The sequence below is a fragment of the Phalacrocorax carbo genome, chromosome 12 (assembly GCF_963921805.1).
Source record: "Phalacrocorax carbo chromosome 12, bPhaCar2.1, whole genome shotgun sequence".
NCBI lineage: Eukaryota > Metazoa > Chordata > Aves > Suliformes > Phalacrocoracidae > Phalacrocorax > Phalacrocorax carbo.
Window position 1 is genome coordinate 20,459,321 of NC_087524.1, and position 23,951 is coordinate 20,483,271.

At 41.6% G+C, this 23,951-nt stretch overlaps 1 protein-coding gene across 2 annotated transcripts in view; it reads left to right on the forward strand.

Moving 5' to 3' along the window:
• Window positions 1–23,951, forward strand: part of DOCK1 (dedicator of cytokinesis 1) — a 316,638-nt gene that overhangs the window by 79,449 nt on the left and 213,238 nt on the right. For both annotated transcript variants that reach the window (XM_064464378.1, XM_064464379.1), the window contains exons 24-27: window positions 4,510–4,580; window positions 6,104–6,210; window positions 19,241–19,368; window positions 21,838–21,933. In XM_064464378.1, coding sequence (XP_064320448.1) covers window positions 4,510–4,580; window positions 6,104–6,210; window positions 19,241–19,368; window positions 21,838–21,933 — 402 coding nt within the window. The remainder of the gene's footprint in view (window positions 1–4,509; window positions 4,581–6,103; window positions 6,211–19,240; window positions 19,369–21,837; window positions 21,934–23,951) is intronic.

A 23,951-nucleotide genomic window follows, 5' to 3' on the forward strand; every position in this document is an offset into this window, starting at 1 on the left:
AAAGCTTTGACTTTTCTGGACCTTATTATTTTCACTTAGTTTTATTTCTTGGCATACCTAATTGCCTTTTTTTATAGTTTAGAAGGGTGTCCTTGAAGCACTGCACTCATCAACTTAGCAGTTCAATAGGTTGTATTGGCAGCTGGTTCATGTAATAAGTGTCAGTTAATGGTTCTTTTCATATTTCTATATAGCTTTGATAGAAAGGGGAAATTTCACACTTACACTAGTAAGTGCAGAGCTGTGGGTATGGTTGTGTGTGGTGGGGAGGGGGAGAAGTGAGGAAGGAGGCATAATAGCCACAGGTGCCATTGGTTCGCTCACAGGCTGGCGTGAGCTTGTGGACGTCACGTCGATCCTTGACTCACGTGTGAATCACATCCCAGGAATAAAATGCCAGCAATACCCTGACAGTCAATATAACAGTGAGTGTGCAAGGCAGTTTAACTCAAAACGGGGAAAACACATCCATTATTCATGTGATGCTCTGTCTTGTCTCTGCTTTCTCTCCTTTTCATTCTTCCCCTTTGCTGGTTTGTAGTACTTAAAATGAATGATTTGTAACTTGATAAGGGTAGGAATAATTTGTCCCTTGTTTTCCGCAAAGAGAGAAGCCCCTGTGGGCAGTAAAAGTTCTATGGCAGCCCAGCTTGAAACTATGTGTAATTATTACCTAAGTATGTGAGGCTTGGTATTTCCAGCTTTGTGTGTGTATCTAATGTGAACACACGGCAATTATTGCAAAAACCTGTTTGATTAAAAATCAAAGAATTAAGGTTTTTCATTATTGTGTTGTCTCTAATGCTGTTTTTGAAGTTTCAAGTGTCTTGGGCATCACTGCGTAACTGTGAAATGAAGATTTTCATTTAGTTTGCCATGTGCTTCTTGCAGAGGTGAGGAATTTGAACCTTTGTCCAGTGCTGATCAAGAGTGGAAAGTAATCTAATTTCATTTCCATGGAGGGGAAAAAAAAACCCCAAACAGATTGTTTGTTTGGTTTTTTTTCCTGATATTATATGAAAAGATGAGAACAGGTTTTTTTATCTGCTGAATTTAATATTCCTCACTTATGTATTCAGTATCCTGGGAATAACCAGCATTGCAGTTGTGCTACTGCTAACAAAAGATCTGCTTTCAGCTGCAGCTTCTAACAAATTAAAATCGACGGCGAGGGCTGCTTTTACAAGAGTTAATATCAACAAGAAGTTATTTTAGTAGACCTTTGGATTCCACAGATACAGATTTAATCATGGGGCTGCAGAGCCTACTTGTCTGATCTTAGTGTCTGTCTCATAATTGGGTCAGTTGAGATTGGAAACTGGGAAATACACTTCCACAATTTTCTTTAAATTTTAAGATATTAAACTTTAATTGGTTTGTCCATAAAGTAGAGCTGAAGTTGCTGATAATCGTTTTAACTACAGGCTTTAAACTGATGTTGTAAATAGTTTTACCTGATAGTACTTCATTTAAGTCATTAAAGTGTTAATTTTAATGATTGTGCCATCACAGTGTGAAATTTTAATTCCAGATATAAAATGCAAGCTCTTTTTTAGGATGTGTTACTAAACATTTATTGCTACGTGCATTTGAATGATAAGCAAATAAAAACACAGCGATGGCTGTGGTTTATAACTGGTCATTAGAGTCCTCATCCATCAAAACACATAAGCGTGTACATAATGGGACTATTTGCATAATTACAGTTATGAGCTTGATTTCTGAGCATGTAAGTAGTCCTTTAAGTGTACGTGGAAATGTTTGATGATCAAGCCTGACAGTTTAAATGGACTATGAATAAAAACTGGAACACTTCGAAATTTGCATCTAACCTATTGACACGTTTGGGTTTTGCTCTTTTTAAAAGTGGTCAGCAAGCGTCGGCAAACTTCCCACGCTGGTTATGTCAAGTTATTTGACAGGTTTCTTTCTCTCCTGAAGGGTTCATTCTGTAGGAGCAGACACTGTTGGTGCCTTGTGAATTCAAAAGTTTTTCATCCTCACTTTTCTGCTGTTTCTGTGAATGCTTCAGCAGGTGAAAAAATTACAGCCTTTTTTTTTTAACGAATAGCAAACACCAAATAGTATCAGTGCTGTGGAAATACACCTTTTCCTTTTATTCGAGCAAATACTGGTGGGAAATGTTGGGTGTTTACTCGATCCTAGTTGGTAGACTGAATTTGAGAACAGAATTGAACGTGTGCTGTAACAGTCTCACCTTACACGTTCTGTTTGCTGTGTTGGCAATATTTCTGTAATCATGAATATTCAATGAAAAAGAAATTTGTATACTCACCTTGCAGAAGGCTATATGAGCTCGTTTGAAGGTGAGTGTAGTGTGGGCTTAAGTTTTAAGTATGTAATATTTTAACTAGAAACTTGCTCGGCTGCGGTAGCCTGGTGTTTTCCTCCAGGATGGGCGACGTTTCCAGGGCTCTATTCAGTGCTCACTTGAGCCACTTGTGTACGTGCTGGAATAGCAAAGCTTATAAAATTCCTGAAGAATCCAGTAGTGCTTTGTAATCTAGAGGACAGAATTGCCTGAACCTGTGCTTTTGGGTACAGTTTTGGACATGGATATATGCTTTCTTAAGCCATCTAACCAAAATCACTTTAACCTGCATTTTTATTGAGAAATATGTAAATTAATAATTGCTTCATACATTATTCAAGGAAAGGCATACTTTGTATTGCTGATACCTCTGCTAATCTTAAGATATGCAAATGATTTAATTAAAATAATTATACTGTATAATATACCTGAACTTTGCTCTAAAATAGTACGTATTAATCATTAATGGTACTTGTATTTTTAGCTGGAAAGACAAAGTATTTGATTGGTAGTGGATTCTGAACTTTTTTTTTCCTCCATTTTTGCTTAACAACTTGGACCGAGATGTCCCTTAGACAGTAATCAAACAATTGACCTTCGGCATGCAAGAAGGGTGGAATTTGATTTAAAATTACCAGGGTAGTGCCAGGAAAGTGTAGTTGTTTGAAAATAGACAAGTGATTTTGTACATACCGACGAGGCAATACTCCTTGAGTCTGTCTCCCTGTGGCTCTTCCTACTATTAACAACTACTCTTAAATAGAATTTTTCTGTCTCTTGAATTCCTCTGACCGTGGAGTCGTGTAGTATAGCCACTTGTCACGTCACGGACTTCAGACTAGAAAAGAATTGATTAAAAAAGAAAAGTATAAGGGCTCCTCTTCCTTCTAACTCAAAAGGGTGGGGAGCACACAGTGCTCTTGTCGATGCAAACTGCAAATGCTAAGAATTAAACCCACAAACAGAAACGCCGCATATGGGGAAGGAATCATGCCCCCTTCTGAGGCAAAAATACATCTGTAATCAAACTGTTTGAGACTACCAAGAAAATGTAAAGGTAAGCGAAATAAGCCTGGCTGTTGTGGTTTATATTTGAAGTACCGTGGGTTGGTTTTCTAGTCTGGTACTCAATGGATGCAAGAACTTGAGGAACCCCAGTAAAAACAGTGCACATGTATGAGCTAATATGGTTAAGACTAAAACCAAAGACTCTTGTCTTAGGGGTTTTTTTTAGGTAGAACATTTTCTCATCTGTTATTTGAAATAGGGCATTTAAATCCATTTGTAAATGAAGAAGAAACTCCAATTTTATCTGATTGAAATTACTGTTTGTGTAGGTGAAGTGATTTTCATCCGTGGTGCTACTAGAGGTCCATTTACTATTGCCTAACCCGAAGTGTATCCCGGCATGATTGCATTCAATTGCTGGGCAGTCATTTTTAATTGCTGTATTTTTGCTCTTGATGCCTGTAAAAGAATGTTTTCTCTAGAAATAAATAACTACTAATTGTTACTAAGAAATGGAAAGACAAAGTTAGGTAAAATTACTACCAATAGTTAAAGTATTAAACATCTGTTTGTGTCTTCTGAACCCTTTCATTACGTACTGTGAAATGGAGTGACAACTGCAGGTTCAAGGGGAATTAGAAAGAACTGCAGTTTCAGTAGTGGCTGCCAAGAACTTACTGCAGGGAGAAATGACAGTTGTGCAGTTTCATTTCAATTCTAAGTAGTGGAGGGAAAATTAAACCCAAATAGCTTCAGCATGGCTGATGAGGAGGATGAGGAGAAGGTGCTCCAGCTCTACAGAAGATGGGGGAAAAAGCGATTAGAGAAGCATAACTTAGGCGTTCGGTTCCGATACCCCAGGAGGTTTCTGTAACGTGTCGGAAGGAGCTTTATAAGTCTCTAGTTTTGGTGTAAGTTGTCGGTTTTCCCAGCGCACTGATCTTTCATGCCTCTTTCTTCTTCTAAATTTGTTAAACCTAGAAGTTTCACTTTCATTGAGTTTCAGTTTAAAACTATGCTAAGAGCAAGCCACGGCTTCAGCTGAAGCCACACACAATAGTGGAGCCAAAGCAACCTACTCTGGTGTGATTCTCCTCTTGCAGTCTTTGCGTCCCCTTTAAAGACGTATGAATTTCAGCCTTGTTTATTTCTTGCTTTTATTTTTTTAGGGGGCAGCACTTAAATACTTGCCAGCTATTGTCAATGATGTGAAACTAGTATTTGATCCAAAAGAACTTAGGTGAGTACTTAATGAAATGTGAGCTTTCTCTAGATATTTGACATGCATATATATACACATGCACATATATGAAAATATATACAGAGGCAATGAAATATGATAACTTGAGGTGTTTTATCACTTTATTACCTTTTTTTCTCCTTGCAGATATTTTAGAGCTACACAAATAGCCTGTTTTTAAAGTAACACATATGGCATCAAGGCTTGACAAATGTCCTGACAAACCTTGCAGTCTTGTTGAGTACAGTCGTGTAACGAGATAGCAAGAGTTCTCAATCAGGCAGCTGACATCAGAACTCTTACGCTGTATACTTGATGCTTCACTCTTTCAAGTATCAATCTAATGAAAATAACTCTGGTTTTGTTGGGTGAATCCTGTTGCTGGGTCGATGTTTCAGTAGCTCATAAATGCGGGAATGTTATTAGTAAATAGAAAAGGTGATAGGAAGATGTTTTAGAACAACAAAACAATAGAGAAGCCAAATCAAAATGAGTATTTCAGGAGAACTTTTCTCTTGGAGGAAAAAAATCTGTTTCTCTTTCACAGTGCTGATAAAAGGTGTTTCAGTAGGGGAAAAAAAACCCTTGTTCATCTAATTTGATTGCACAAACTTGTCTATACATTGTCTGTTTTCATTTCTGTGTTCTGGTGTGTCAAAATGAGGAAAAGAAAGATCAAGTAGAAATAAACTAGGTAAGTATAATCCTAGTCTAATGTTCCAATGGCGTGAGGAACCCGGTATTCAGCTTCTGCTTGCCTGCACTGTAAACTTTTTTACATGTACGCTTAAGCTGCCTCTGGGCCGAGGGAGTACATCTGTGTGGAGCTTCTGGACTAAATCATGGATTTGTATGTGACAGCAAAAGTCCTGGGAAAATCTACCAAGTGAAAAATACCAGGATTTGGCCTGGCTTACCCCAAACACCACAGTTTTTCTGGCACTTAGGGTTTGTAAATTGAGACTGAATAATACTTAGAAATTAAGGCTTACTAGGAACAACAACAACAAAAAAACCCCAATTTTAGGAAGTGATGCAAAATTACTGAAAAGTCTTAAAAACCTGTATTATGTGGGAGCTCAGCTGCTGAGTGTGGTGGTACCTTATCCTAAAAGGTGTGAGTTTCTGGTTTGGTTTTTTTTTTTGTTGGTGAACACATGTAATGTGAATTATCACTTTACTTCTGGCTTATATGGTCACGTATTATTCCACTAGTGCTATGTGATGAAGTAAAGAGGCAATAGCACAGACAGCTGAAGTGTGAAATCTAGAACCTTACATGAAACATGGGAAGAGAGTGTCAAACTGAGATAAAAAGGAGAAGGCAACAGAAATAACTAGACAGATGTATTTCAGACGATTCACATTTCTCTGAAATTCGTGTACAACTCTTGTGTCTGGGGAAAAAAATGAGTTTGCTTGTCCAGAAGTATGTAGTTGTTTATCTTCTTCTGTGCTACTGGATGTTTTTTATGTATTTTGGAGAAAGATTAATATATTTTCACTTGTCCCTTTGTATGTAGCAAACTCTTTACTGAATTCATCCTAAACGTTCCCGTGAGCCGGCTCACGATCCAGAAGCTCTACTGCTTGATAGAAATAGTCCACAGCGACCTCTTCACGCAGCACGGTAAGCAGGACCTGTGCAACCATTAAATTGTCGCATTATTCATTGTCTCCAGCCCCCTGCTAGCGCAACGCTTGTCCTTGCTGCCGAGCGTGGTGGAGGTTGTAACCAATTAAGGTTGTTCCATTAGAAGGACGAGAAGATTTAAAGTAAGTGAGGAAATCTAATTGACACTTACTGCAGGTTATAGATCATAAGAAGTGAAAGCAAAAACTTGTAATTTTGATTTTAAAAGGGCACTAAGCATCCAGTGTTGTTGGCATGTGTTATAACTTTAACTCTGATAAATTATATCAAAAACGATTAATTGAGCTTTTGTGCTCAGTGAAGTTCTATGGAGAAAATGGAAGCTTTTGACGTCCTCTCTTTCTGAAGTACGCTCTCTCCCTTGAAGCTGTGCCCCAGCTGCAGTAAAACATCATCTAAACCTTTTAGAGTGTGTCATTCATCCATGCTTTCGTATTTTTCTCCTTTCGCATTAGCGGGCCAGTCAAAGGTAAGTTCAAGCACTTGTCTTGGATTTCTTCGTTTGAGGTGAAACATTTTATTCTTTTTCTAGATGACTGCACGTTAAACTAACCTAAACTAAGCGTTTATGTGCTGTCAGAAGTTGGTAATGAGGGAACAAACAGGGAATGGTTCAACGAGAAAGGAAACTGGAAAGGATTCTTTGGTCAGATCAAACACGCTGGGACCCCGTGATGCAAAGTGCTGAGAAAACAAGCTTTTCTGGTTCCAATTCAAAAAATGTTCGCGGTGGATTGGCTTTGTTCTGGCAGGGCTTATACCAGCTCAGGTAACGGCTAGCTTGTGGCAGCTACGTAACTTTTGCTGGATCTAGTAACTTATTTTCTTTCAGTTAGCAAACAAGAATAAAGCCAACACAATATACGCTGCGATCTGTTACGCTCCTTAATTTCACGACACGGTGCGCGTGTGGGCCTGGTGCAGTTCAGCGGCACTGCTCGAGGTGGGGTATCGCGTGGATCTGGTTCTGACAGCTGTGGAATTAAGTACTGTTGCTCTTTCCACTTGTTTCCACTTGAAGTTTTCTTTCCAATTTTGCAAAAGTAGCAATGAAGAATGATGTTCAAAGGAAAACCTTTACATTCTGATGGCAATTTTATTTAGACTGAATTTGCAGTAAGGTTATTCTTCGAGGTTGTGATTTGTAACAAGTACCTGTAAAATTAGTGGGTCTGTAAAATTAGTGGGTCTACCTGGCACATGTTACATGCAAGTTTAAAACTTAAACTTTGGGTAAAAAAAATATAAAATATTAAAATTAAGGCTGGAAGATCAAGAACCCGGAGACTCTGAACCCTTCAAGAAAGAGATAGAGCTTTTCCATAAGGAAGCCCTCAGCAGAGTTACAGTCTCACCTGAGCAACAAGGCAAATTTACTTCCTGCAGTTATGGATGGTGGTGAAGGAAGAACAAACCTTTGAAAACCGGAGTCTACCAGCCATGTCACCACGTACTGCGCCAGCTAGTCCAAATGCAGTGAGATCTTCTTTTGAAATTATTCAGCCCTCATGAGCCATATAAAATGATTTTATGCTGAATTGCAGGGTTTGCAAGAATAAAAAGGAGGACTGCAGATGGAGTTGCTGGTGTTGGGCTTGGATGAAATGGTACTAGTCCCTCTGAGACCATTTCAATGTTTCCTTTTTCAGATACGTACATCAGTGTTACTCCTTTCCTTTGTTGATTTGCAACTCGCTGTCTGTGTAGTAATTTTTCCTTCTCCTGGCTGCTTTTAGGTTGGAATGTCTTTGGGACAGAAGTGAGTAATATAGGGTATTATACTTGACTGGCTTGGATAGGAGGAAATAGAGATAACCCAGATAAAACAAGAAATTATGACTTTAAAAACGCTCCTAAGGAAGACTATAGGGGCATGATGCAAATTAACGGTATTAAAATTTGATTCCCCTTATTCAACCAGTTTCATTTTCAGAGGTGGAAGGAGGAATGGTGCGTGGCTGGTTTGTTTTTTAAACCTAACTCTCACACTCAGCCGTTAGGGTTGCAGTGGATCGTATATTCCAGCATTACTCTTTTGTAGAGCTCCTGAGAAACTTAAATTAATTGCTTTTAATAGCAGGGTCATTAATCTGAACTCAGTCCAGTTTTGTTGACAGACCGGTACTACTTAATGGCTTTTGGATCTTATCAGGAGGCTCCTAACCAGGGGATTTTGTGTCACTGGCTGTCAAGAATGTGTTAAATCTAACGTGCTTCAGTTGAGTTGCAATGGAGATTCAAAGCACGTATGCTGCTAGCGCTGCCCTGCATGGCGTGTGTGGCACAGTCGGGCTGCACGGGGCGCTCGTTTCACCCCCCTGCAGCTCAGCTGCACTGGAGCGTGTCTCTGTGTGTGTATATAGATGGGTATGTGTCTATATATCTACACACACACATATATATACATATATATATGTGTATCTATGTCTATGTGTGTATATATATTTATATATGTATATATACATAAATATCTCTACAGCTGCGTGCCAGAGGGTGGAGCCTGGCACTGAGGCGGACTCCAGAGTTTGGTGCCGCAGTGATGTGGCTGTTCTGCTTCCCACGGGCTCTATTAGTGCCCACAGAGCGTCACTGCCCTCCCTTCTGTGTGGTTATGTGTGACCTCGTCTCTCTGCATGGCGGTGTTGTGTGTGTGTGTGTGGATAAACAAAGCATTATCTTAAAAGCTCTTGTCACTGGTAATTCTCTAGAAGGCTTGTGTCTGGAGAATCAGTTGTGCTGGGAACCTTTCATAAACACTAGATAAACACTTTAAAACAAATAAAACCCCTAGCCACAGCCTTTGTTAAATTTAGAGATTTTTTTTTTTTTTACCCCTTGTGCTGTGGGTTTGAGTTCTTATTACTAAAACGTAGTTTGACTGCTCCTCCTCCTCCTCATTGATTCAATAATTTGTAACTGATAGGCAATACTTCCATGTAAGTATCCAACTGATCCTGTATCGTATTGCAGAAATGAGATTTTCTTTTCCAGAAGCAATATGCAGTACCAGATTGTGGAATTGATGGAAGGCTGTAAAATGTACAGGAAATCAAAGAGCATTTCATCAGTGTATTTCTGTTGGAGAAAAATGCTCTAAATCTGTGCGTTGAGAGGTCAAGGAATATTTACTTGTGTCTCTAGAGGAATTAAAATTCGAAATATATGAATTTGTGAAGCTTGAAGGATTTTGGGGTGAGGAGGGTGGGAAATACTGTGCTGAAGCATAGTGCTTGAAGGGTGATGTTGAGTGAGGGATGGTTCATTGGTCTTTACGAAATTTGAAGAGTTTGGGAGCTTGGATTAGAATGTACTATGGTGTTCTGGTTTGTATGCCTTGAAAAAAGGATGTTAGGTAGTGTTTTAAAATTTGTTCACTTCTTTTCTGGTTACGTTGTGTACAATTTCTATGTTTCCTCGTAAAATTCAAAGTAACTTTTCTCCTTGGCAGAACTTTTACTTACTTTTAGTGAGCTTTCTTCGGCCCTGGCAGGAAAAGCTTGTACATTCCGTAGGTTTTGGCGCTTTTGTCCTGGCAGCAGCTACTAACTGAGCCCTAGTACCAAAGGAAAAGAGAAAAATCAGTATATAGCTAGTCAGTCAGAGCAATGGTAAGCAGAGTGCGTGCATGTGTGTATTTGCGTATCTCTATTTGATAGAATAATAGGTGGCTTCAAGGAGCATATTTTTCCAAGCTTGTGGTTATTTACAGAGGTGAGCAAGTAGAAATCATCTCTCTGTCTAGACTAGATCTGTATCAGGTCTTCATGCTTCTACTTTCTGTCCTTGAAACAACCAATATTCAGATACTACTAAGAAGAAAAGATTTTCCTGTTGATTCCAGTCTAACATAACGACAGCTGTTTCTGCCCATTTTCAGGGGTTATATTCGTCGAATTCAAGGCCTGTTTGGCACATCTTAGATGATCTGCCTTTTATCCTCTCCGCATTTGTATCAGTAATTTATTATGGCTTTGGCAAAATAAATGTAAATTTTCTTCTGGAAAAGCGTACGGTTGCATCTTGTTTTTCTTGAACATGGAAAATAACGCCTAAAATGATGATGCTCGATTGCTCTTCTGTTCACGCAGCAGACCCGTGTTATACGTTGGTTTAGTCTTTATTCCCTTTCTTATGTGAGCAAACGCTTCCCAGGAAGGTCACTGAAAAGGTCATTTGGTCATGGCTGCTGCAGAAGTGCTCCGCAGTGCTTAGCACAACTATTTCCAAGGGCTAAAGCACAGCGACGATCTAAGAGTGCGCCCTTAGGAGTTTTTTCAAGAGCTAAGGTGCCCTGGTTTCCCGTGCTCTCTGCGGAAGGCCCAGGTAGTGCTATCAGCAGGACAAAGGGTAGTTGTGAAGCAGGAGAAGGGCAGTCTGTGCTGTGGAGCGGTTCGTTTGACTCTGTCCTGCTCCCTGAGTGTTTTGTAGCGATGAAAATTCCTGGGCAGGAGCCCTTTGCACAGGGGCTGGATGCTTCTGTGGGGTCTGTGAACACCCCAGTGTTCGTCTGTGCTAACTGGGATGCAGCTTTCTTTGCATGCAGTAAAGCCTGTTAAATTGTCAGTGGTTTGATATTCTGATGGAGCAAATTATTGAATTTTAAGGCTTGACTAGAACCTTTAATGTACTAGTTTAGGCAAATACATATACATCTTGCTCAGTGAGGACGTAAGTATATCAGTATGCTCTTACATACGCCATGCATAATATTTTATGTATGTTTAAACATAAGATAAATATGAATATATAATATAAAAATAACTATATATGACCATGTGAAGTAAACACATGTATAAATAAGTAACACTTCTTACCCTGACCACAATAATCTGCATAGCTCTCTTGTGGTGCACACAAAATCATTTTTGTCTGTGTAAAGCAGTGAACTTGTGATTGAGACTGACCCCGCATCTCCCCTACCTGTCCCGTCCCACCCCCCCCAACACCCCCCCCAGCCCCCGAAACAGAGGCGGCATTTCTTCACATTAGCACCTGAAAGAATTCTGGCTCGTAAACGTCTTCTGTAAGAGTGTGACCAGACAGAAGTATGAATTTAGAAATTAGCGTGGAACAGTTTTGGAACAACCTAACGCACGTTTCCAGTTCTACATGTGCAAGTGCTTCCAGTTGGTAGTTAAGTGTCTTACCCTTGCAAACCTTGAAATTTTGGTTTTATGTAAATAGTGATTTATCTGGTTTGTTTTGTCCCCTAGAGGTGTTTGTATTCTCTGTTGCTTTGTTTTACAAATGACTTCCAGCTAATTACCAAGTGAGCTGTGTAGCTGCTGTGTCCTTAAATAGTTAGGAAATCTAGTGATTTCTCCATTAGGAAATCGTTAGTCTATTAAATATTAGTAGACAGCAGATAGCATTTATAAGAGTTCTTATTGTTTAATTATGACTAAAATGACAATCTTTGTCTCCACGCTGTGTAGCGGAAGCAAGGTTACTAAGCAGAGGTTTTATTTTTTTGGCCACATTAGCTAAATGAACCGTAAAATAAAGGAATGCATTTGTCAGTGTCCCTCCAAATGAAATGTTTTCAAATTGACAAAAATTTATTGTATGTATTTAGCTTCAGCATAGTTCCTGTGTCAGTGTTCCATTTGAAGTCTTTGCTTGGATGCTCGTAAGTTGATAATGCCTCCTGAGCATCCTTTTATAAAGATTAATATTTTATTCTGACTGCACATTCCCGTGACATTAATCATTGTGGGTTGGACTTGTGCAGTAGAGAACAGATGTCGAATTATTGTTGTCTGTAATCATTGTGCATCATACTCATGAGCCATCTTCAGAGCTGGCTTTTGAGCAGGAGACTAATGTTATAGACTATAGATTTATCAAGGTTGCCCATTAATCAGGCCTGGGAGGTGTTTTTGACAGGCAGGCTGATGAAGGTTAACCCTTCCTCTTCTGTACTGCTGAGTAATCAAGACACAGTTGATCAACTGTTTTTCAAAATAGTTTATAGCAAAGGATGCACTTAAAATCTTAGCTCCTCATGGAGTTTATTACCATAGCATGAGATTTATTTAAAAATATATACAGATATGTGTGCGTGGGGTTTGGTGGGTTCCATCTTTGGATTTTGTTGCCTTCTAGCTCTTGCATTTTGAGAGGTATCTGGAAAACCTTAAAATGGTGAAATTGTTTCAATAGCTGGGATCTGTTGTGTGATTAGAAACCCGTGGGACAAAGGTGTCGGTCTGGCGGATGGGGTCTACTGGAAGCGTCTTTGCAGCGAAGGAGCTGTGGGGCCAGCGGGCATCCCCCGAGCCCGCTCGAGCGGCATCGGCGAGGGCCAGCTGCGTGCTGCGCCGTCGTAACGAGAGCCTCGGCAGCACGGCTGGGGAGGATTTTCTGATAGCCTGCAAGTAGGCCTTTAAAAACTGCAAGAGGAAGGAAGAGGATGTAAAAATCACCCAGTGTGTAAATATGATTTTATGACCTGTCAGATGCTGAATATCATGAAGTACCCTTTTGATTGTAGGCATGGCTTTCGTCTTTCCCATTGGCAATATTTATTCCTTTTTACGGACCTCAAAGTAAGCTTTATATTGGTATTTCTTCCTTAGCATAAAACCTTCTACGGGTAATAAAAGGGCCAAGTAATTTTTAGAAAAACTTCACAGTGCTGGTGCTTGCATGTTTCTTTTTTTTGTTTGGGTTTTTTTGTGTGTTTGTTTTTTTTCTGGTTTTGGGTGGTTTTTGTTGGGTTCTTTTTTTTTGGTGAGGGTGGTTTGTGGGGTTTTGTTGTTGTTGCTGTTTGTTTCTAAAAATCTGGGAAGGGTCTGGATCTTTTCATCAAGTACCCAGCACACCTTGACACTCTGCTTGATCCTCCCATGTTTATAGCCTGCAACAGCTACAAACCAAACGGGACATGTTCACAAGTTGTTGTTGAGGAAGGCCGAGAGCCTGTAAGGTGGTAACTGAGGAGTGTTGCCAAGTCTACCCAAGGGAACTTAGGCTTTTGTATAGGTTGTGTAATTCCAAATGAAGTAGTATGACAAATCAATTAGTTTTTCCTTTCTCAGAAATTCAACCTGAATACCTTCCCTATTGATTAGAGTGTACTCTAGACAATCTAACTCAAAGGTGACACAGCTGCAATTTTTGCCTTCTGCATGCTTGCAGATATTAAATTGATCTTTGACCGTTCTCTACTAATGGGGCTTAACGGGGACATGAAACATTTTCAAACCTCTAATTAGGAGCTTTTGTAAGTTATTAAAGATTGATTTACCTCGCAGGCTTTACAAAGGCATGTTCATACGTCTTTGCTCGAGTGCTTAGCAACTGGGCGTCAGGGCTCTTTCTCTCCCCTGTATTTGGGGAGAGGAGTGTGCTGCACCGCTGTGTTGTGGCTCTTTCCTTTCCAAGTTAGCACTTAAAGTAACAACATATACGGAGGTTTCACAGATGTGGAGGCACAAGGCTGCAGTCACAGAGCATCTCTGGGGCAAACAGTCTGAGCTGAACTAGGCCATTCGTTGGGCTGAAGCTTATACGGAAGATCAGTACTTAATTTTAGACCTGCATCCATCTGGTTGTGTAAGAACAGTCTGAGCACTTGAGCAAGGAAGGGAATGTTTTTTTGGGATAGGAGTGAGTAGTCAAGGGCTGGAGCAGTTCACAGGCAGAAGTTAGAAGTGGATGTAGAAAGGTGATTATATGAAATACATGGCAAGTCAGTACCAGGATAAACCTTCTTTATGCAATGGCTGGATCTCCGCTCATAGTTTCTTTTTTCTATTCAGGGGGTGCTGTGTTTGGGTGTTGTTTTTTTTCTAGCTAAGGTTATGCCTTTGAAATATGTGACAGTAAACTCTTACTTTAAATGCACATATATCATTGTCTACTGTACTAGGGCAATTTGGAGACTTCGTTTCGGAGGCTGGACTAGATGACCTCAAAAGGTCCCTTCCAACCCAAACTGTTCTGTGATTCTATGATTTTTGTATAAATATCTTTAGACGATTTAATGAGCATCCTGGTAAATAAGCTCTTTCAGTGAGGTCACTTCTGTTTAGCCTTTTGTTTAGAGATCACCACCTCCTGTCGCTTTTGATATCTGCATAGATTTAGGATAATATAGTTGTAAACAAATAATGGGAACTTATGATGATGATGTTATTCTGTTTGGATCTTTTTTAGTCCAATTATCTCCTACCTCACAGAAATGAATATGAGGGGATGTGATGAAGTCATGGCTAGGTGTATTCCCCATGTAAATACATTGCAGGGTCTAAGGTCTGTTCCTTGAGGCAAAAATTTCAACAAATGCACCATGATTTTTCTCCTTTTCGAGCTGTAAAGCTGGAGGTTAAATGACTAAGAAGCAATTAAATGGAAAAACTCTGCACTGAAGAAACTAACTCTTCAAAGTACTTTCTTTGAATGAGAGCCCACTTGTGCATTCCTAGTGAACATGTACTTACGTGAGTCGCTTGAGACTGAAGAATATTTCTCTTGAACTGCTAGAAGTTGGGTGTGCTTATACACTGTTATTTCTCATCCTCCATGGGTGAGCTTACAAGGCAGAACGAGGATGCTGCTGTTCCATTTCCTCTCCAGTGTCTTGTTGAGATGGAGGGCTCTCTTCTGCATTATAGCGTGGTTTTCCTTGATTATTTTTTATGTTAGTGACTTTTATTTTTCCCCATTGTGCAGTTTGGGAGAGCAGGATGCCAGCGTTTGTGCTGTGTATCTTGCCGTGGGGACGAGTTCGTGGAGGTGCTTCTCTGGTAACTCTTTCCTGCTCTGCATGAGACTGGAGGCTCTGGTCGCAGATGACTTGGGAGTCCTGAAACAGCTGCAGAGAATAGTTCAGGTCATTGCAGTTGGACGTTACGGCACTGGCTGAAGGCTTCTGGCAGACTTTGGACAGAGGCTGTTTCCCTATGAATTCCATCTTTGTCTCAGGCATCCTGTTTCCTTCTCTTTTTTAGTAGCAAAAGCAAGTCCTCTTGAGCCTGTACCTTATCACTGAGACTCATCAAGTGTAATTTTCACCTTGGCACTGAGTTTTTAATGTTTGTATTAATTTTTCCACTGCAAGCCAAAACACACAATCGTAAGCACGTACCGAATTCTTCGTCCTTGGCACCCCTTTGCCTTCTGGCTGTCAGGGTTTTTTTTTCCCCCTGGTACCTGCAGTGTGTATTTTAGCACTGGTGACACTGCCTTGTCCATCCTGTGCTTGTAACCAGCAGACTGTCAGTAGCCTCAGTTTTCACTATAGGTGGATGTTGAAGTTGGCACCTGTGTGGGGGCCATGAAATGCAACTGGGTGTTCTGTTACAATAGTACCTTCTACAGCACTGACACCTCGGCATGTGGGGTGCGGCATCTCCTAAATACTGGTGGGAATCACCAGGAATGGTCGAGGGTGGAAGTGCGCATTCTGTCTCTGGATGTGTCTCCAGCAAAAGATGAAGCTAGTAAAGGTACTTAATTCTGGTCAATCAAAGCCGGGGTCACCATCTTTTGGTGATGCAGATCTTCATCGTCCTTTGAGCTGCTGGTATTTGCTGTAGCTTCTCAGCAGCAGTTTGCTCATTCTGTAACTCCTGCCTATCCTGACTGCTTCTGGCTGCCAGCTGTGTCCACTGCAAAGGGACAGAGACCAAATGTGGTTGTTATCTACCTGCACTTGACTAAAGCCTTTGATGCTGTCTCCCACAGCATTCTCCTAGAGACACTGGCAGATCATGGCTTGGATGGGTGGAAGCTTTGCTGGATAAAAAAACTGGCTGGCTGGCCAAGCCCAGAGAGTTGTGGTGAACGGAGCTGAATCCAGCTGGCGGCCGGTCACGAGCGGGGCTCCCCAGGGCTCAGTGTTGGGGCCAGACTTGTTTAGTGTCTTTATCAATGATGGGGCTGAGGAGATCGAGGGCATGCTCAATAAGTTCGCAGATGACACCAAGTCAGGCGGGAGTGCTGATCTGCTGGAGGGCAGGAAGGCTCTACAGAGGGATCTGGGCAGGCTGGATTGATGGGCCAAGGCCAGTTGAATGGGGTTTAACAAGGCTCAGTGCTGGGCCCTGCCCTTGGCTCACACCAACCCCAGGCAACGCCCCAGGCCTGGGGCAGAGGGGCTGGGAAGTGCCCGGCGGAGAAGGCCCTGGGGGTGCTGGCTGACAGCCGGCTGGGCATGAGCCAGCAGTGCCCAGGTGGCCAAGGAGGCCACCAGCCCCCGGGCTTGTGTCAGCACTGGTGTGGCCAGCAGGAGCCGGGCAGGGATGGGGCCCCTGTGCTCGGCCCTGGGGAGGCCCCAGCTCGAATGCTGGGCTCAGGTTTGGGCCCCTCGGGACAAGAAGGCCCTTGAGGGGCTGGAGCGTGTCCAGAGAAGGGCAGCGGGGCTGGGGCAGGGTCTGGAGCACAAGTGTGCTGGGGGGCGGCTGGGGGGGTTTAGCCTGGAGAAGAGGGGGCTGAGGGGAGCCCTTCTCGCTCTCTGCAGCTGCCTGAAAGGAGGTTGTAGTGGGGGGGGTTGGTTTCTGCTCCCAAATGACAAGCAATAGGACAAGAAGAAACAGCCTCAAGCTGCGTCAGGGGAGGTTTAGATTAGATATTGGGGAAAAGTTTCTTCATCAAAAGGGTTGTCAAACATTGGAACAGGCTGCCCAGGGAAGGGGTGGAGTCACCATCCCTGGGGGTGTTCAAAAAACTTGTAGACGTGGCACATCAGGGCATGGTTTAGGAGGCCTGGGGGTGTTGGGTTGGTGGTTGGACTTGGTGATCTTAGAGGTCTTTTCCAACCTTAATGATTCTGTGATTCAGTAACAGGAACATTTGGTTGCAGAAGGAGCTTCTGCTGTTGAGTATCACTCTACTGCTACCAGGAGGAGGCTTTGTAGTGTTGAAAGTGTTGCTTTGAGCTATTGACCTCTCGGCTTCTCGGGAACATGTTAGGTATAACCCTAAATAAGTGCTTTCATATTGCAATGTGGGGTCATCCCCTCTTAATTGAGGTTAATCTCCAGGTTTCATTTTTTAGTCTTGTGCCTTCTGCTGTGGTCTGTATGTAACTTGTGTTCTTCATGTCGGGATGGTGATGCTTACTGGTCCAGAACTATTTAAAATCCTCTTAAAGACTTAATTGAGTGCTCATGAGCATTTCTGAATGTTCCAGGGACTTGAGCTTTTGTGTGAAAATAATCTCTAAGCAATGATACAGTCATTAAGGACTGCCATGAAGCTGCCTCTTGTGAGTCATCCATATGCCATCGAGTCCGAGCAATTTGGGTAGTATCACTAAAAAAAATAATCAGTGTGTTATCTTTTGTGTGGCTGTGAAGAGCTTCACCCGTATTTTCCCAGGAGCTAAGTAACTGGAGATCTCACAGGCCAACAGCCAATGCAGCATTTGAGAAAGTGAATTCCTCAGTTGTGTTTTCAGAGGCTGTCAGCCAGGTGGATTTTACAGTGCAAGGGCACCTTTTTGGAGTGACCCATGTTTTGATAGTGTATGCTCATGTGTCAGGAAAATAAAAACTTCATAATGGTGTTATTTTTCAAGATAGTTAGTTCATGTGCATACACACGCGTAGTTGTGCTGCTTTCTGTCTGTCTTACGCATATGACTTCTCCGAGAAAAAGCTGCTTGCCAGCTTGGTAATCCAGCCCTTTTAGTATAGAGACGAGGTACTCTTTCCTTTGGGCAAAGCAGAGCTCATGCCTTCTTCCATATGTACGTGAGATAGTTGGGCGGATTTGTAGGGAAAGGGACTTAGGAACTGCTGTCTAGTAGGGTAAAATAGCTGGAGGAGTTTCATGGCTTTCTTCTGTTCCTGTTCTACAATATTATTTAGAAGAGGTAGAAAAATACAGAAATGCTGCTAATTCTTCCTTGTCCCTTCCTGCTCTCCTTTCTCCCCCACCCCCTCAAATATGTTTTAGTACTATGCTGATGGTATATACGCTGTGTAATTTAATCATCATTATTTCTTTGACTGAGTCAGGCTGTGATGAACAAGAATAACCAGTTCCCTTCCTTTGGGCATGGATTTACTTGGGGGCTGGGAATGGGGGGAGGCTAAAGGATTTTAACTTCACTCTTTCCTGCTTGTGTAGATCAAGCGTGCACGCTTCTGGTCTCATGCTGTGGTTGGTTGCAGCCGATGCCACCATACAGAAGGCCAGGATCTCTGGCTGTGCCATCTCTCCTAAAGGAAAAAGAGGATGGTCCGGGGTTAGGAATGAACACTAGGTCCCTACACTCCCTGTGTGCAAGACAGCTTGCAGGTTATACGTTAATTAGATTCGTTAGATCAGCGCTCAGTGTTACCTGCTGGTAGGTTTAGCAGTATCAATCTTCACCTTATATTCTTAACTTGAGCCAAAATGTTAAGCTCCATTATTTAGCTCCTGTCCATTTTCCTCAACTTCCCTATCTCTCTGCAAGTCCTGTACTTGCCTTGTACAGGCAACTACATCTGAATACCAGCACAAAGTATTTCAGCATCATTTTTTGAGCTATAAAAGACGGTGTCGCGCAGCTGAATGTTAATCTGCGTCGCAGCACACATCTTGCTGAACCATGTTTGTACGGTTAGGCTGTGCTGCAATCGTGAACCGGTACAGGTCAGGTAAAGGGAGTTTAATACACCTTGCCAACACTCAACCGGTCAAGCAAGCGCGAAGCTGAGCTTGTATGTCATGCTGTGTGACGGCGGCGGATGGGTCCAGTTAATCAGTGCTTTTAAGCAGAGGCTGTTAACATCGGGGTGACCACTGAAGTGCTTTGCTGAACCGGGGCTGGAGGTGGCGCGGGCGGGAGGGCAGTCCCTGTCCGAGCATTCTTAACCTAATGACTTCATTTTCACTTGCTTATAACTTTCTCAGGTTTTTATGGTTTTGGTTGATAAGCAGGAGACTGGAAATCTGGAAGTTACCTTCTTTTTCCTGATTTTTTTATGTAAGTGCTGAAGCAGATCGGCTGTTTAGGCAGTGCGATGACGTTATTTAAAGCTGTGTATGTATCCTTATGTTTTGTGTGCAGACTGCAGGGAAATCTTGCTGCCAACAATGACAGATCAGCTCAAGTATCACTTGGAAAGACAAGAAGATTTGGAGGCTTGTTGCCAGTTGCTGAGTAACATCCTGGAAGTGCTTTACAAGAAAGACGTGGTTAGTATCGTACGGTTCTGTCATGATGAACATTTAAAAGAAATGATCTTAGAATGAATTAAGGAGGTAACTCCTGATGGCTTAGATTTTCTTTTCTGCTTTCTGTTCCCCCGCTAACCAGTCTCTTTTTAGGTATTCAGTGATGAGGATGTGTTGTGTGACATCTCAGGATGTTTCTTACCGTTTCTGAGGCACATCCAGCACAGTACTGTTAACCCATACGCTTCTCCAGCCATTGGTTAGATAGCGAGTAAATACATAATCTTAGGAGTTCAACCTTCCTCTTACTTGGTGTCTAGCCCCTGCCAACTGCAAAATGTTTGAGGTTTTTTTGTTTGTTTGTGTTTTTTTTTTTCTTCCATGAGCATTTTGGGAAATGCATGTTTGAGTTGTATTGATACTGCCCTGCTAGGCCAGCCTGAAGTGGGAGGGGTGTGTGCGTATACGTGTGCACACACACACGCATATATATGAACGTATACTTTTGTCGACACAGCAAACTTGTTTAGCTTTTTGAAGCGCCATTTAAAGTTAGCTGGTAGAATTCCCACCTCAGTAAGAGAGGACCTGAACTGGGAGGTGGTGCCTTCTGCATGAATATCCTAACTAGCGTAGTTTCTTACCCATTCAGAATGTAAACGTATGAGAGGGTTGCGCATGAGAACCTGTGCAGTGCCCAGGGCTGGTATGCAGATGTGGAGCTTCCATAATAGTCCCTTTTTTTGTCTTCTCTTGACTTCACACAAATAGGCACATATTGGTGCTTTGCCAGAGAGCTGCAGTGATTTGATGTTCTCTTAAAGAAGTGTGGGCTGATGAGGCTGCTGCCTGACCCTTCAGCCCTGTGCAGAATCATACTCTAATTTAGCTGGAAAGGACCTCAGGGGTCAGCTACTCACATCGTATGTAGCATCTTATTTGACTAGGTTTTTTGGGCTCATTTTGATTCTGTTTCTTTTTAATAAAAGTACTTCTGTGTGACAGCTTCAGAGACTGGGTGATTTGAAAAACAGAATTTGTTTTTGACAGCTTGGCCGCTTCCTGTCACTCTTCGTTGGCTGCGTTTCTCTCTGTGGTAGTGACTCGCTTGCAGCTCCCCCATCTCGTGGGCTGAGCCCAGCTGGAGCTGCAGGGGTGGCGGGAGCAGAGCCAAGAGCTGCCCTGCGCCGCTCTCGGTTCGCAGCCGGCTGCGAGGGGCTGCAGGAAATAGATATCCATTTCCTGATGGAGTTGGGGACAGGGAGAGGAAGCAAACACTGCGAATGAGGAGTGACGTTGAAACTGAAAACGGGCAGGAGCAGCACAAGTGCTGGGACTGTAAAGAGAGGCAAGTCTTGGAGAGAACTCACAGGAGAGGAAGCAGCGAGAGCTGAAGGGTGGAGAGGAGCAGGGTACTGAGATAGACGCGTTCTTCCCCGCAGCTGCTCTCGGTACCAGAACTGTAAGGTTTATCCCAAAGACAGGTCTGTCAGCAGGAGGAAGAAAAGTCTGCACTGGAGCAGTAGCTGTGTATCAATGATAAATGTATCATCATGGCTCGTTCTTCAAATATGCAAATGAATTGTTCATACATGCAAGTCTGCCTTTGGTAATTAAGCATAATGCAGCGATAAGATGTGGGTAATAACCCACATATGGATCCAAGGGCAAGAAAGAAAATGGTTCAATGGGATGTTTGTTTGACAGTCAAGAAACAGCACAAAGGTGCTGCTTTATTTAGACAGTTACCTGGGAAAACACTTGCAAATGCTGGCTGTAGAATTGTTTCCCCGTTGCATCTCACAGACCTCTTATGAGTCTGCTCCTTCAGACTAATGAAAACTATGAAGAAGCCTGTTTATAAAGTAAAAGACGGGAGCAAAGCTCAACTGTTTCTTTCTCCTTCTCATGTGGTTTTGGCTTCAGTTCCTGTAGGCATCGTTCTGCATGAGGTTTCTGAACTGGTTTTTAAAAGCCAGTTGCACTAAATATTTCATTTCCAACTCCATCAAAAATAGTGGCAGGTCACTTCTAATAGAGAAATATTAATTTGAAACAATTGACTGAAATTAAAGTTACTCAAGCAAAGTTTTGCTTTGCTTGTCGGTTTCTTTTAATAACGCTGTTGCAGAATAGCCCCCCGGTTTGGTAATGCCTGTGGGTTTTTGATGTTGGAAAAACGACTTAGGAAAATAAAATTACTAGGTACCTAAATGTCACAGGCTTTGCTATATTTATTTCCAGGGACTTGCTTTTCATTTAAATAATTGTAATAGAACATGTTAATATATCGGTAACGTGCATTAATAAAATGGACTTTGCATGGTGTGTGTTAAAATGGGAGACTAATTTTCTGCCTTTGATCAACAGCAGTGAGTGGTGTTTTATTTAACTTTCACAAGACAGGCAGATTTAAAGGCAAACAGAAATAGTTCGGTTGTATTGGTGTCTGTTGGATCTAGTTACCACTAATTTATTCTTTTTCCTTAGGGGCCAACACAACGACATGTCCAGATAATCATGGAAAAGCTATTGAGGACAGTAAACAGAACAGTCATTTCCATGGGACGTGATTCGGAGCTCATTGTAAGTGTCTCTTGATGTAAACTTAAATACTTCTGTCACATCTTCTTGAACCTGACTGTAATAGGATTTAAATCCCAGGTGACCCAAAGCAATCAAAACCTTCTGTAACTGTCTTTGTGTTCAGTAAGCTGTAAAACATTGGCTTGTAATTTTTCTGTGGTTTACACAGGGGGAGAAAAAATACTTCAAAAACATCAGTGGTCAGGTGGGTAGTCAGATTTTAGATGTCTGTGTTAACCAAAATGATGTATTCTTTGTGATTAACCAGCTGAAAAGTGTGGAAATGAGAGACTTGCGTGTTTGTTACTACCTTAGCAATTTACCTGCCTTTCTTGACCCAACTGAGACAACCAAGATAACGGCAGTATTCGAATGATGGAAGAACAGAGCCCCAGACTATTACATTTTGAAAACTTAGAGGAAGGACTGATGCAGTAGCTGCAAGTTAAAATATTCCACCTTGGTGGCATAGCCCTGTGATTTTAAAGCCTGAAATCTGAATTTTTCATCTGTATCGTTAATATTGGTCTAAATAATGAAAAAAATAATAGTGAGGCCTATTGATATCTTAAGTGGGGATAGATCTTAGTGCGCTTTTGGGAGTCTCACTGTGTGTTTGCCTGTACCTTACATTCTTCCGTAGGTGTCTGTGTCTGGCAACGGATACATAGGAAAGTGGTCAAAGGGGAGCAGATTCCTCATCTGAGTAGCTGCCCTTCTGCTCTACATCCGTTTGTTCAGTTTGGTTCGATACACTGATTTCTTTCTTAAAAAAAAGGTTTCTTTGTTAGTCAGTTATATCTGAGTCCATTAGCACTTACTTTTTTTGATCTCCCCTTCTGCTGTATTTCTCTGTGTAATTGCATACAGTGGTACTTGACTTCTTACCACGAGGCGCTCTGCCCTCAGCACACCCGCCTTACCTGCTGCTGTCCTGTTCCCTTGGCAGATGGTGGTGCTTGTGTCTGCAAACACGCTGCAATCTTAGTTTTATCTTCAGTGCGTCACCCACTAACTTTTTTTTGTCTTCCACTTTTATCTCTTTAATTTCTGATAATAGGTTTTTTTCATAAGAAAGTGATAACGGATCACCAGATCCATTGTTGGAGCGAGAAATGGTTGTTAAGTAGAGATCATTCTTACAGAATATTATAATGCTGGGATGCAGTACTAGTGAAAGGAAGACAAAAGGTTTATATGTTGTTGCTACTTTGTGTGTTACCAAAGAAATTATTAATAATATGCAGAATAGATATCTTAATATCTTTCTGTACAAGGTTACAAAGTGTTACTCTTCCCCAGTTGCACAGAAGGCATAGTCTTGTAAGACATAAGTACAGGAAACTTCTTCAGTTACGGTTAGGATGTGAATTAATTATTGTTTTGATGAACACGATTTAGATGATATTTTAAAATGTTAATTATTCCTTTTGCATTTATCAAATTATATTGGAAAACTTCTCCTGTAGTACAACTGGACTTAGTTAAAATACATAAAAATATCCGTAGAGATCATGAAGCCAGCTTGAAATCACTCTACGCACACTCTGTAATTATGTAACGAGTATTAATGGGCCTGGGTATTTTCAAGGAGTCCTTACTCCTATCTTAAAACACCTTCTGTTGCTGAAAGGATCCTCCTGTGATCAACCAGTGACAATTCATTTTTGTGGTGCCAGTGAGGTAGGAAGAGCAAAGCGCAAGCGATGATTAGCAAGCATAACCTGACCCCTCCTGGGTCAGAATCAGGTTGAAATTATGTATTAATTTTTCTTCTGTCAATACTAGTATAGTTTTACCTGGAACTTGGGTTGGAGCATTAACCATACAGGATGAGCAGAGGAAGGAATTTTAAAAATAAAGGATCTTACAGAGGCGTAGTTCAAGTAACTATAAATTTTCAAAAGGAGTAAAATACAGGATGTAACAATTCGTTTCTTACATAAAGGTAGCTCTAGTGGTGTACTAAAGCTGGCATGTTTTTACCTTGAAGAAATACTTAGCTGTGTCATCTCCAT